Source organism: Dermacentor variabilis, chromosome 6, assembly GCF_050947875.1.
Source record: "Dermacentor variabilis isolate Ectoservices chromosome 6, ASM5094787v1, whole genome shotgun sequence".
Taxonomy (NCBI): Eukaryota; Metazoa; Arthropoda; class Arachnida; order Ixodida; family Ixodidae; genus Dermacentor; species Dermacentor variabilis.
Window position 1 is genome coordinate 11,841,940 of NC_134573.1, and position 15,381 is coordinate 11,857,320.

At 45.8% G+C, this 15,381-nt stretch overlaps 2 protein-coding genes across 11 annotated transcripts in view; one reads left to right on the forward strand and one right to left on the reverse strand.

Moving 5' to 3' along the window:
- qtc (GRIP domain-containing protein quick-to-court) overlaps window positions 1-15,381 on the forward strand; it is a 243,365-nt gene that overhangs the window by 155,817 nt on the left and 72,167 nt on the right. The gene's annotated exons all lie outside the window — the stretch shown is intronic.
- LOC142584625 (uncharacterized) lies at window positions 3,052-4,057 on the reverse strand. Its single transcript, XM_075694769.1, has one exon. It carries the CDS (start codon window positions 4,040-4,042, stop codon window positions 3,185-3,187), a length of 858 nt encoding a protein of 285 aa, XP_075550884.1. The 5' UTR covers window positions 4,043-4,057; the 3' UTR covers window positions 3,052-3,184.

Genomic DNA, 15,381 nt, shown 5'->3' on the forward strand with positions numbered 1-15,381 from the left:
TTTGCGCTGTTACTAGCAGGATGGAAAACCAACAAGCCCAAGCTGCTATTCTAGCAATATAAGTATGGCTTTGTCCCTGCCGCTCAAACCCCGCAGGGGCGTCTGCGTCAGCAGGCATTTGGTGTGTTGCGACACCACGTACCCGAGCACACGAGGGTTGGACCCTCCCGCGTGTAGCCGTGCGCGGCTTAGCCGTGTCCGGGGAAAGGGGGTTCCTGAGGGTTGAGCCGATGCCGGGTGTTCAGTTCAGTTCAGTTTATTGTCCTTAAAGACTCCCGGAGGGGGTATTACATAAGGGGTGGGTTTAACATAAGTTCCACATTTGGTACACTTCATAAGTTATATTCAATGTGATCAATCACACGCTGCAGGAATGAAGACGGGCAAGTGATGCTAACAATGCCAGCAGGAAGGCCGTTCCAGTCTTTAGCTGCTCGAGGAATGAATGAGGCGGAAAAATGAGTGGTTCGGGCACGCGGCCGTGCGACTTGCTGCGGATGACTGGTGCGGTGAGAGATGCGTGCCGCAGGAACGATGTATGGCGCATGATGAAGGGTACTGAAAAAGAACTTGTGATAGAGCTCAAGACTAGCAATGTGTCGGCGATTAGATAGTAATGTTAGTCCGGATTGTGTTTTAAGTGCGGAAATACTGACATCATATGAATATTGTGAGTGAATGAGCCTAGTAGCGCGGTTCTGAACAGATTCAAGTGAGGTGATAAGATATGTTTGGTGCGGGCTCCAGATGGCAGATGCATATTCAAGTTTGGCCCGAACAAGGGACTTGTAGGCAAGCAGTTTTACGTTTTGAGGTGCCTGGCGGAGATTACGTTTTAAAAAACCTAGTGTTTTATTAGCAGATGATGTGATGTTAGAAATATGTTTATGCCAGGACAGATCATTGCATACAGTGACACCTAGGTATTTATAGGACTCTGCTAGTTCGAGAGGCATGCTTCTAATTTGGTAGGGAAATACCAGGGGATTACTGCTACGAGTGAAAGACATAACTTTACATTTTTGTACATTAAGTTTCATTAACCAATCGTCACACCATGTTAGTATGTTGGTGAGGTCTTTCTGCAGGGCTGTTTGATTGCTGGTGTTACGTACAGTTCGATAAATGACACAATCATCGGCGAGCATTCGGATATTACAGGACACATGTGAAGGTAAGTCATTAATATATATTAAAAATAATAGAGGGCCAAGAACCGATCCTTGAGGGACGCCTGATGTTACTGGTACAGGGTTAGATAGCTGATTATTTATAATGACAGATTGGGAGCGGTTGCTAAGAAATTCAATGATCCAATTCAAAACATCAGGATGCAAATTAAGTCTTGTAAGTTTCAATATTAGACGTTGATGAGGAACTTTATTGAAGGCCTTAGAGAAATCCAGGAAAATTGCGTCAGTCTGTATGTTACTGTCAAGGTTAATGGGAACATCGTGCAGGAAAATGGCCAGCTGTGTTCCACATGAGAAACCTTTGCGGAATCCGTGCTGGGCGGGATGGAAAAAGTGATTCAAGTCAAGAAAATTCATGATAAGAGAGTAGATGACATGTTCCATGATTTCGCAGGGGACGCTTGTTAGGGAGATGGGGCGGTAGTTAAGAGGCGAGTTTCTGTTACCTGATTTGTGAACTGGAACGACCTTCCCAATTTTCCAGTCATCTGGAATGAAACCTGAAGAAAGAGACTGGGCAAATATCAAGGACAAATAGGCTGCAGAAATAAGCTTAGTGTTTTTGTAAAATTTTTGGGTTAATCTCGTCTATGCCGGAAGATGATGAACACTTGATTTTGTCAATGGTCGCACAAATACCGTCTGTATTGAAAGCAATGGCTGGCATTGACGAGTTTATACTAAGCGATGACGAAATGGGAGGCGCATTAGATTCGTTAGTGAACACAGAAGCAAAGGCCGAATTGAACACGTCGGCGCAATCGGAATCATTAATAATTTCGTTCGATTCGTTAGTTATCTTAATAGTGCGCGTTTCGCTATCGTTTATAACTCTCCAAAATTGCCTCGGGTTATTGATTAATAGGTTTGGTAGATTATTGTGATAAAAGGAGTGTTTAGCGTGACGCAGTGCGTTGACGTAGCTCTGTTCGGCTTCATAATATTTATCCCATGCGCATGGGCGTCCTCTCTGTTTGGCGGCACGATACAGACGCTTTTTTTGTTTTCTAGGCGTTTTAAGGCCTTTTTGAACCATGGTATTTGCTGATAAGAACGAAAGGTGACTTTAGGAATGAATTTATGTGCAAGATCACTTAGTTTGTTTTTGAAGCGCATCCAATTGCTGTTAACGGAATGGTCTTGAAGAGTTGATTCGAATATAGGAAAGAACATAGCCATAGCTTCAGTTATAGCTCCGTAATTTCCTTTGTCGTGTAGACATATTGTTTTCTTAAAGGTATCCCGTGTCAACAAATTGAACGAAAAAGTGGCATGGATGACTTTGTGATCACTGATCTCAAATAAGAAATGGACGAAAGGCTGTCAGGGTGGTCGGTTAGTATGAGATCGAGGACGTTAGCAGTTTGCTGCGAAATCCGGGTTGGTTCAGTTACTAGCTGGGAAAGGTTAAAGTTAAGGCAGAAATCTACAAAATTTTTGGCCTCTGTGTGTCCGGATACCGAGAATGATTGTATGGTACGCCAGTCTATTTGTGGGAAGTTAAAGTCACCGAAGAGCAGGATTTGCGCGTTTCGGTGGGTGGTTACCAGTTCGCTTATGACGTTGTTAAGTTGATGGCAGAAATCAGAAGTAGCATTGGGCGGTCTGTAACAGATACCAAGTAGCACTTTATTTGGATAGGTATGCATTATGACCCATAACATCTCAAGACCTGATGTGACGTTTATTAGCGAGCATGGCAACTGCTCACGAACAGCGACTAGCACGCCACCACCACGGGTTCCTGCGCGGTCGTTTCGATAGAGGCAGAAATTGGGCAGGTCAGCTAGAACTTCGCTATCAGTAATGGCGCTGCTCAGCCATGTCTCAGTTAGTAATAGTATGTCGCTACCGGTAGATGAAACTATGTTTGACACCGATTCACGCTTTGGGAGGAAACTGCGCACGTTCGTGTATATTATAGAAAGCGAAGCGCTATCTCTGGAGCAAGTCGGTGTTATGTTATTTTTCTGTTTGGGGTGATGTAGCTGCTATGACAATTCTTTGACACTACTCGAGGCGGCATCAAAGGTGTATCTTCTTGAACCGATGAACAAAGTCTTAAAGCGGAGTGAAAACGGAACGCCTTTACCTTTTGCGAAAGCAACGAGATGTTTTCGGGAATTTCGTACTGATCGCGAAAAGTCCTCGCTAATACTGTAGTCAGTGCCCTTAAGCTTTCGGCCACTCGAAAGGATGTTAACTTTGGTTTTATGGAAAGTAAATTTTGCTATGAGGGGGCGAGAGTGATTGGGGGAGTGACGACCGATGCGATGTGCACGTTCTATTTCTTTTGGGTCGATGGTTAGTTGCAACCTATCGCGGCAAAGTTCCACAATCAATCTTTCGGAGTCGGCAGTGGTTTCCGAGCTGGAAGGGTCAGGAATGCCGTAAAAAATTAGGTTGTCCCGCCGTGAGCGATTTTCGGCATCGTCGATACGTGCTTCGAGCTCGGAAATGCGAAAAATAGCCTGTTCAGTCGTGGTGCGCATTGCATCCACTTCGTTTCGAATGGGCAAGAGCGTCTGGTAGTGACTCTCAAGATCATTCATTCGTTTGCTTAGATCAGTAATTGCTTTATCGGTAGAAGTAAGTTGCGACTTAAGACCATGAATTTCAGTGATCAGCTGGTTCTGACCGGTGGTTAGTTTTCGCAATTCGGTTAGTAGGTTTTCAGGAATGTTAGGACCCGGGTTTGTTTCCACATCACCGGCCAAAATCAGCAAGGCATGAATAATATGAGCACATTCGATAGCAATGGCGGCACAGCAGTGCGGGCTCGGCAACTGCATCAGGAAATAATTGCTGGATTTTTTAGCAAAGAGAGCGTATGGTTGACTAACCTGCATTGCAAGAGCAAAAGGTTTAGCGAGCTGTGCAGATGCGCAGTCGCCGAGCCCACAAAGCTGTGTCGACGGCTGCCCCCAGTTTATATCTGGTGACTGCGTTGCTGTTGCTGACGATGGGGATTGCCACACCCGACTGAGGACCACCGGCCGCCACTTCTTCTGTTGGATGTCCGGGTATCACGCATCGCTGCTACGGAAAACGTGGATGTTGGCTGGCTCGTTTCCTTGGCAGTCGACCACGCACCTCGACGAAGCTGACGTGGCAGCAGCGGTTATCGTAGGCAGCAGGAAATGCACAGTAGCGAAGGTGACGATCTGCATTGCAAGAGCAAAAGGTTTAGCGAGCTGTGCAGATACGCAGTCGCCGAGCCCACCTGTTTGGACCTTTAAGGCCCCCCGGCAGAGGCAACACACCTCTTTGGCCTCTGCTTCACGTAGACGGCACCCCCGGACTGACCCACCCGGGGGAAATCGGTAGTTGCCTTTTCCTGTCTCTCTTTCCCTCCAGCCTTCGTCCTTCTCTCACTTTCCACCTTTCCTGTCTTCTCCTAGCTTCCGTTTACTTCCAATTTTTCCAGGCAGCAAGGGTTAACCTTGTGTGAATAACCAACCTAGGTTATCTCATATTTGGTTATAGTGATAACGTACAGCTGGCGTTTGCAGGACCTGTTTTTACAGTCCCTGTAATGTCCCCGTGTAGGGCTCTACGGTGGGCGGTTGGCGTTATTGCCGAAAATTACATTATTCTATGGCTAGTTCCTTCCCTCCCCTCCTTGATCGCCCTCACAAAAGAGGGCGCACCGAAAATGTATTCAAGTTCTTTGGTCGTGAAAGACCCAACTTCCCACTATTTCATGTGATTCACTCAGAAAGACACACAAGTGCATGCAATCTCCCCATTTCTAGTATCAAAGTCTTTAACTGAGGCCCTTGGTCCAGGTTACAAGGCGACAAGGATGGCAAGTGGTGATCTCCTTTTAGAACTGCATGATCAGAAACAATATGAAAAATTGCCCAGTCTAGTTAATGGGGATGTTCCCATGACAGTAATTCCACACCGTACTCTGAACACCACCCGCGGCATTGTCTCGGATGGTGATCTGCTCCAGCTGACAGAGGCTGAGCTCCTGGAGGGCTTCAGTGAGCAGAATGTTGTCAATGTCAAGAGAATTAAGCTGAGGCGGGATGGCAAACAAATTGCAACCAAGCACCTAATACTCACATTCGGTTCAAGTATTCTGCCCGAGTCTGTAGAGGCCGGGTACATCAAGCTCCGTGTCAGACCATATGTGCCGAATCCCCTAAGATGTTTCAAATGCCAGCGTTTCGGCCACAGTTCGCAGAGCTGCCGGGGCTGCCAAACGTGCGAAATGCAGTGCCCTTGAACACGCCACTGAAGTTTGTAAGAACTCTCTCCACTGTGTAAACTGTGACGGGGATCACGCTGCGTACTCGCGGTCGTGCCCCTCCTGGAAGAAGGAAATAGAAATTGTAAGCATAAAAGTAAAAAAGAATATATCGTTCAAAGAGGCACGAAGGCGGGTAGCAAACCTGCCAAAGAAAAGCTTTGCCGATGTGGCGCGTCAGGGGGCAGCGTCACAACGGCCTTCAGCGGCTGTCCGACCCACAAGAAGTGAGTCGGCAGTTACGCCATCTGCCTCCACGGTGGTCGCAGCTAGCGCTGCCCGACCAACCGAGCAGAAGGGACCATCAACCCCGAAGGTGGGTGCAGCCGAGGCTGCCCCAACCTCCCCGGCCCCTTCCAGCGCTGGCAACAGCCGGCGCAGCCAAATCCCTCAGGGAGCCCCATCGACCTCCGGGCTGGTGGGCGCAGGGGTCTTGCCCACCAAGGCGGGACCTTCCCTGGTAACTTCTCGCTCACAAGAGCACGTGTCCGGCGCCTCACAAGAGGCAATGGACACTACACCTATCCCCACGGCGCGCCAAGCGCCTAAGGAGCGGCGAGGCTCCCTCGAACACTCCAAAAAGGGCAGAACTCCCGTTACAGGGCCTCGAAAGAGCTCTGTAACCTAAGGCATCACCTCCATTTCCATACACACAGCACTTACTTACTTCCAATATGGATACACAAATAATCCAATGGAACTTCAGAGGTCTTCTTAGGAACCTTGATGACATACAAGAACTTATCCAAAAACACAATCCAGAAGTGCTGTGCCTACAGGAAACACACTTAAAACCACAACACACAAACTTTCTCCGACCGTATGTCAAGTTTCGCAAAGATCGCGATGATGCTGTCGTATCATCAGGCGGTGTTGCCATTTTTATTCATAAAAGCATTTCCTGTCAGCGTTTACAACTACAAACGCCCCTTGAAGCAGTGGCGGTTCGAGCTGTTCTTCTAAATAAACTCATCACCATTTGCTCGCTTTACATACCCCCACACTACAAATTAAACAAACATGAATTTCAGTCATTTATAGACGAATTGCTAGAACCTTATGTTGTTCTTGGCGATTTCAACTCGCACAGCTCCCTGTGGGGCGACTCTCGTATAGATGCGCGAGGTCGTCTTGTTGAACAGTTCTTTTTTTCTTCTGGTGCGTGCCTTCTGAATAAGACGAAACCCACATATTACTGTCTTGCAAACTATACCTTTTCTTCAATTGATCTGAGCATAGTTTCCCCATCCATACTGCCTGAACTCGAATGGGAAGTTACGAACAATCCCTATGGAAGCGACCACTTCCCCATACTATTAAGAACACTTAAACAAAACGAATATCCTCCACAGTCTCCTAGGTGGAAGATTGACACAGCAGACTGGGAGAAATTCCGAACCTTAACTAGCATATCATGGGATGACATGTCCTCGTTAGAAATTGATGCTGCTGTGGATTACTTTACAGCCTTCATTATAGATGCCGCATCTAAATGCATACGTGAAGTAAGTGGCTCGGCATGCAAACGGCATGTCCCGTGGTGGAACGATGAATGCAGAATCGCACGTAGGAATCAGAACAAAGCGTGGGGTTTGCTACGCGCTTCGCCCACTGCAGAGAATCTAGTCAACTTTAAGAAAGTAAAGTCCCAAGGCAGGAGAACCCGCCGACAGGCTAGAAGAGAAAGTTGGGAGAAGTTTTTATCGAGTATAAACTCTTATACAGATGAGGCCAAAGTATGGAACAAGGTAAATAGAATTAGAGGGCGACAGACATATTCACTCCCTCTGGTAAATACACAGGGCGATACACTGCAAGATCAGGCAGACTCACTTGGGGAGCACTTTGAGAGCGTATCAAGTTCAAATCATTATTCGCAATCCTTCCTGAAATATAAACAAATAGAAGAACGTAAGCCATTAACAAGAAAATGTCGAGAGAATGCGCCTTACAACCGTCCTTTTAGTATTGCCGAATTGAGAGCTGCCCTGAGCTCATGCAAGAGCTTCGCACCAGAATCTGATAGAGTCATGTATGAAATGCTCAAAAACTTACACAATGATACGCAAGTTACACTACTCACACTTTTCAACACCATCTGGGATGCAGGGTACCTTCCAACCGCATGGAAGGAAGCCATTGTGGTCCCTGTTTTGAAACAAGGCAAAGACCCTTCCTCAGTGGCAAGTTACCGCCCGATAGCCCTCACAAGTTGAATTTGTAAGGTGTTTGAAAAAAATGATAAATCTGCGACTCATTTATTTCCTTGAACAGAGCAAAATGCTTGATCCTTATCAGTGCGGCTTCCGAGAAGGGCGCTCCACAACCGATCATCTCGTACGTGTTGAAGCAAATATCCGGGACGCATTTATACATAAAAAGTTCTTCCTATCGATATTTCTCGATATGGAAAAGGCCTATGATACAGTGTGGCGTTACGGAATCCTAAGAGACTTGTTAGAAATGGGTATCCGTGGAAATATGCTTAACCTAATAGAAAGCTATCTGTCCAGTCGTACCTTCCGGGTAAAAGTCGGCAATGTACTTTCATGACCTGTGTGTTTCACGACCTGTGGTGTACCCCAAGGAGGCGTGCTCAGCTGCACACTTTTCATCGTGAAGATGAACACGCTTCGCGCTTCATTACCACCGGCAATCTTTTATTCTGTCTATGTGGACGACATACAAATAGATTTCAAATCTTGTAAGAGGCAGGTACAGCATGGCCTGAACAAAGTCTCAATGTGGGCAGACAAGAATGGATTTAAGATCAATCCTAACAAAAGCTCTTGCATTCTTTTTACAAGAAAGAGAGGAATGATCCCAGATCCTTGCTTAGAACTATGTGGACAACAAATACCCGTAAACAAAGAGCACAAATTTCTAGGTGTTATACTAGACTACAGACTCACTTTCGTCCCCCACATTAAACATCTTAAAGAAAAATGTCTGAAAACAATGAACCTAATGAAACTTCTATCCCATACTTTGTGGGGTAGTGACAGGAAGTGCTTAATTAATCTCTATAAGAGCCTGATCCGTTCACGATTAGATTATGGTGCCGTAATCTATCACTCTGCCGCCCCGAGTGCGCTAAAGATGCTAGACCCTGTACACCATCTAGGTATTCGTTTAGCCACAGGAGCTTTCAGAACGAGTCCCGTACAAAGTTTATATGCAGAATCGAATGAGTGGTCACTTCATCTGTAGAGAACATACATCAGCCAAACATATTTTCTGAAAGTCCACTCAAATCCTGAACATCGCTGTTTTAATACCGTTAATGACATGACATATGCTACACTCTTTCGCAATCGTCCCCCCATAAGACAGCCTTTCTCGCTGCGTGTGAGGGAGCTTAGTGATGAAATGCATGTCCCACTCCTCGAGCTCCGCCTAATGCCTCCAGCTAAGCTGCTACCTCCTTGGGAGTGGCAGATGATACAATGCGATATATCTTTCATGCAGGTTACAAAACACGCTCCAGAGATTGAAATCCAGGTGCATTTCCGGGAACTGCAATACAAACACTCCTGCACGGAGATTTACACAGACGCATCGAGGTCATGCGAGGGGGTGTCATATGCAGCCGTCGGTCCATCCTTCTCGGAATCCGATTTACTGCATCCGGAAACTAGTATCTTCACGGCTGAGGCCTACGCAATATTGTCGACCGTGAAGCATATAAGGAAATCAAAACTCAAAAAATCAGTTATATATACAGACTCCCTTAGTGTTGTGAAGTCTTTGACGTTGTTCTGTAAGCACAAAAATCCTATAATAATTGAACTCTATTCCGTCTTATGTAAAGCATATGTATCTTACCAGCATGTGATTATATGCTGGGTGCCTGGCCATAGGGGCATCCAGGGTAACGTTCTAGCGGACCGGATGGCCACATCAATTGCATCACACACCGTTAATTCTACCGCTGCAGTCCCTGTCGCAGACCTGAAACCTTTCTTAAGAAGGAAACTACGAAACTACTGGCAACGCTTGTGGGACCTGGAAACAAATAATAAGTTGCATGTAATAAAGCCACAATTAGGTTTCTGGCCTCCTGTAACAAAATCACGCCGGACAGATGTCCTATTCTGTCGTCTAAGCATAGGACACACATTTGGCACGCATAACTTTTTACTCACTGGAAATGAGCCTCCAACCTGTGGTAGATGCGGGGAGAGAATGACCGTCCTCCACGTCCTGCTGGAGTGTCGGGAAGCCGAATATGAAAGAAAGAAACATTTTCCCTTAGCATACCTGCAGCACATCCCCCTTCATCCTGTTATGTTGCTCGGTGCAGAACCGCTGTTTGATACCAGCGCTGTCCTAGGTTTCCTGAAAGATGTTGTATTACATGTAGTTAGCCCATACGTTCGTAGCGCCTCCTCTGTATGGAGGATAGCGCTGTGATAGTTGTTTCATATAGCACATGCCTCTCGTCCCTTGGGTTCAAGGGCTCTGGCGAGGCAGTAGTGCTCTTAGAAAATTTTAGCATCTCACATATTTTGTACATTGCATCGTTTTTCCCAATACATTCTAGTGTTCATAGTATTCGTCATTAGTCATCGCCATAATTTTATAGCACGTAGATTTTACGCCCTTTACAGCGACTATTTTTAGGCCACTTTGCAGCCAAGTCACATCTTCTTCACAGGACCCATCATTCCACCGCGAAATCACTAACACTGTCTTGGCGCTCTTTGGCCATATTTGGCTCTTGCGCCACTAAACCACACACATCATCATCACCTGCCGCTCAAATTTTTATTTTATAAATACATATCCTGCGCTTAGCAATTATCAATTTGTTGAAAAGCTCTCTTGGCATGTCGCCCGTACCACGTGTAGCAAGTAAATAAACATCCTCCTATGCGCAGGCTTTCCTGCAGTAGTCCTCCACTGGTCACGTATCGAGACAGGCCGTTCGGAAGCGGTGCTGCCGCTCTGCCGCTGCGACGAAATTCCAACTTGCCCGAACCTCGCCGCTCCCGCCGCTAGTGCCACCGCCGCCGCTCGAAACAGATTTCTGCGGCGCAGCGGCAGGATTCACGAGCATTTTCGCTTGCATGTGAAACAGGCGTTAGTAGCACAGACATTTTGTATTGGCATAGGAATCAAACCGCTAGGGAAATTGTGGAAGCACACTGGATTGAAAAACAAAAACAAAAATGCATCAGCCATCCTTCTGTTTCATTGTTGGATAAAGAAAATTCGCTTCTATCATCACATCTTTAACGCATTTTATTGTAAGTGGTTGTTTTATGCACCTTGCTGTTTTTATGTTGATCGGGTGGCTTTTGTCCACGTCTTTTTATCACAAGTGTTATATGTACTATTGACGTGCTCTCTTGAATTGATCGCGCAGATCTGCGGGTATCATATGCGCTATAGGCGTGCTTTGTTGACTCGATCGAGCAGATCTGTGGGTATTTAAGCAGGTGGTTCTTCAAAAATAAGACCAGTTGTTAGAAAGCGCTCGTCTTTGTGTTGCCCCTATTCTTCGTCCCTGTTTCTTTGCGCACAAAAAGTTTTAAGATGAATCTGTTCCCACTAGGCCGACTCGCAGTTATGCTTTTGCTCTGCACGTTTCTTTTTGGCTCCCTGATCTCCGAAACAATTCCTGATTTTATCTACGAACTTTTCCCACATCGTCATGCTTTATTCGTGGTTTTCAAGCCTCACAGATGCGGTTCCCTTGAGGAAGTAGGCAACATTATTAAGCTAGGTGGTGGCATTCCAGCCATTGAACTGACTTCCTCATTGGTAAAAACTGAGCCATCCATCCTCGTCTTCCCCGGCTTTTTCGGCGAAGGTTCGTGCTTTGATGTAGGGCTGCAATGGGTAGCTATAAGAAGGTGGCGGGTTGTCACCGTCGCAAGCCATCTGTGGTGGCAGACTGGCAGTTGGGCAACTTTGGTGAAGCTCCACGGATCGCACTTCTGCGGGTGGTTCATCATCGTTCTTCGGGGGTGCCGTTGTTTTCCTTCGCACCTCCACCAAAACTGTTATGATGGGGTGCGTTTATTTAAAGATGAATTGATGAAAAGGGGCCGCGCCGATACGGAGTCACTGCAATTACAAGCGCACTTCGTTCTCCTCTTCCTCTGTTCTTCCTGTAGCTTTAGCATAACAATATATACCAACACGAAATATTTTTTGTCACTTTACGGTCACCCTAAAAAAATTACAATAAATTTTTTTTCGAAAGTGGTCCCCCTGAAGAATTTAAATGTGCCATAAAAAAATTGACCCTGGGTGGTTGCATATGGCGAAAGAAATCACCCCTGAAAGGGTTAAGGCACACACATGGACTACTTCAAGTTGTGAGCAGAGCTGCTGTGATTGTGTAATGCCGTCTGGCACGACCTCATAGTCCACTACGCCAAGACGTTGAATGATCTTGTAGGGTACGAAATGTCAATAGAGTCTCTAAGTAAATACTTTAGAGGAAAATGTGCCGCTAATGTCTACAGGGGCTCTCCTGAGCGTTGCCTCAACCTACATGGGAATGATGGAAAGTACAGGCTTCGGATTGACTTCAAACTTCAGAGTAGCGACGTTTGCTTGCGGCGCAGTTAATGAAGCTATACTCAAATATCGCTTAAAATCTAATTTTATTTCTGCAGTATCTTATATAATGCACAACACATTACATAAGCTTTGTATGACTTCGAGATTGAAGCACAGTTTGCCACCAGGGCATACCAGGGTATGCATTCTTCTGCAATTATGTTCCCAATTTAGTGCCAGAGAATAATAATTTATTTATTTTTACAACAGCAATAACAATCATGCGTGTACTTATATAAAATACTCATCAAGTATTTATGGAAATAAAAATTTTTAATTCTATTTTAAAAATACTACGTGTCTGCTACGATGCCTGCTCGCTGTGAAGGTGATATTTTTCTCGCAGACGACAGGCACTTGTGAACTCTCTCGCTCTTCGAAAGGCTGCATCAGCTGTCATGATTGCTGAACGTCTTCAAGTACTTTTAAGCACATCTGCAGCAGTGCTAGCTAGGAAGCTTGTGGCCTCCAAAAAGTATGTTTCATTATATTTTATATTGATGTGCTGCTTCTGAAGCAGCTGCCAGCAGCTGTTATGGCATGGCTTTGCACTTACCCATTTTGCAACAGCAGGCTACAGCCAGGAAGCAGCAACCTTTGATACCACAAGTAAGTTTGTACTTCAAAGTCCTAAAACACGCATTTCAATGAGCACATAAGCGAGCAATGCGTAATGAAGACCTCAATAAAATTTGATTGTCAAGCCATTCGAAGTACAACTTTCTGTGTCTTGTATCAGTGGTGCTTTCCGTTTGCTCTTCTGAAATTTCATAGAGTATGTAACGCTACAGCACCAACCTAAGACACTTAACAAACCAGGTGCTGTAGTGTTACATACTTTATGAAACTTCAAAAGAGCAAAAAGAAGGCACTGCTGATACTAGACACAGAGAGTTGTACTTCCAGTGATCAAAACAGTCAAAATACGTTCTTTGAATGTTTACCATGCCGTCGCTTTCTCGTCAGAGCTTCGACACCACACCGCGACAAAAACATCAGCCCGGCCGCTGGCCCAGCACACTATCACCACTTTGAGCAACAGAACAAAGGCAGAGAGCTTTGCGTCGCACCGTCCCACTGCGGGTTATAGCAGTTGCACTTGAAGTGCAACCAAAACTGCCAAAAAATACCTATAAACTAGTTTGTCAGTCAACAAAATACCAATCAGTAGCCTGTACTTCCCATCATTCCCATGATGGTTGAACGATTGCAGCGCCAGATTTCTCTAGTTATAGTTATATGAAACTCTAAGGAAATAGCGTCACAAAAGTTTCTCACTAAGTCCTCGTTGGTGTCATCATCAGCCTATTTTTATGTCCACTGCGGGATGGATCTCTGATTACCTTCATCCTGTGCCAACTGATTCCAACTTACGCCTGCAAATTTCCTAATTTCATCACCCCACCCAGTTTTTTTTCCGCCTTGACTGCACTTCCCTTCTCTTGGCACCCATTCTATAACTCCTATGGCCCGCCGATTCTCCATCCTACGCATTATATGGCCTGCCCAGCTCCACTTTTTTTCTCTGAATGTCAATTAGAATATCGACTGTCCCTGTTTGCTCTCTGATCCACACCGCTCTCTTCCTGTCTCTTAACATTACACCTAACATTTTTCATTCCATCACTCTTTGTGTGATCTTCAACTTGTTCTCGAGCTTCTTTGTCCAACTCCAAGTTTCTGCCTCATATGTTAGCACCAGTAGAAAGCAGTGATTGTACACCTTTCTTTTTAATGATAGTGGTGAGGCTGGGCCAGCCTTATGCCTGCTGTATGCATTCCAACCCATTTTTATTCTTTTGTAAGTTTCCTTCTCATGATCAGGGTCCCCTGTGACTTAGGTAAACGTACTCCTTTACAGGCTTTAGAGGCTGACTGACGATCCTGAACTCTTAGTCTCTTGTCAGGCTATTGAACATTATCTTGTGCATATTAATATTCAACCCCACTCTTACACTTTCTCTCTTAAGGTCCTCAGTCATTTGTTGTAATTTGTCCTCAGTGTTGCTGTCATCTGCAAACAAAGTCATCTGCAAACCAAAGGTCGCCGAGATCGTCGGTGTATTGGGGTCCAATCCAAACACTGTCTCAGGGCTGGTATTCTATGTAGCGTCGTCGAAGATTGTAGTGCCAGCTGTCGTTCCTCTGCTGGTTCTTGATGCGCAGCTGGGTGAGTTTTCGTGCTCCTTCGGTGTGCTGCAGTTAGCCGGTGACATCGAGATTCTCTTCGTTAGCGATGTGCGGCAGCATAGCATCGAGAGTCATCGTCTGGTTCCTTCTGTAAACCAGCTAGAACAGCATGATCTGTGTTGTTGCATTGTTGTGTTGCAAGTGAAGGTTATGAATGGCAGGACGGCATCCCACGGCTTTTGTTCGACATAGTTGATGAAAAGAGCACTACGAAGACACGGACTAAAAGAACAGCATGTACGACGGACAAGGCGCTACTTCCAACTAAATGTTTTTTTTTGAAGAAACAGGACTTTAAATAGATGCAATCAAGAATGGCCCATCGTGACATCATGACCTCCCTATCTCATTAGAAAAGCTATCTCTTTTTCGGTAAGCATCACTGAAGGGCAACTAATACACCTGCCCTCTGCCTTTGCAATGTAAAAAGCTTCTAATATCTCCCGTTCTAGTCTATCTCTAGACCGTGCCAGAAACCTGGGGTCGCGAAGATACGGACGACAATTGTGACGTTTACAGTGTTCTGCCAGATGGCCCCCCGCATTGTTATTTACAGCCCAATTGTGCTCACGCGCCCTTTCATTAAAACACCGTCCGGTTTGACCGGACGGTGTTTGTTGTGCTCCCAGATGACGTTAGAAGCCTACTTCAAAAAGGAACGAAGTACAGCTTTGAGCCGCCGTCCAAGAAGCACCAGCTGCTCGCTACGGCCCGGCGAATCGGAAACTGCGCTGGCGAGCCAGAGTGGGATCGAGCTACCAGTGACGCGGTCGAGAGTCAAACCCTCAACCTTTGGCGTCAAATAAGGCAGTCAAACCCACGACCTTTGGTGGCAGAAAACAAGTGATAGGAAGTAACAACGCATTAGAATAAAAATTTCAAGTAATGTAATGAATGTCTCGCAAGTGGCAGGTTTTTGTTTTTATCCTCTTTAGCGTATGCTAAAGTGACTGTCGACCTTTTTAATTGTGTACCTGAAATACAGCTCCTTGAACATGGGTAAATTAAATTAAACTGTGGGCTCCTTGCATGCCAAATTGCAGTCTGACTTATAAGGCTTGCCACGGTGGGAGGCTGCAAGGGTTTCACCCCCATTGGGATGGGATCAGACTTGCAGCCTCATGCTCAGCTGTGCTGCAACGTCAGAGCCACTGGGCTGCCACCGTGGCA

Coding starts and splice junctions, on each gene's coding strand:
- LOC142584625 (XM_075694769.1), bottom strand. CDS start 4,042: ATGCAGGTTAGTCAACCATACGCTCTCTTTGCTAAAAAATCCAGCAAT.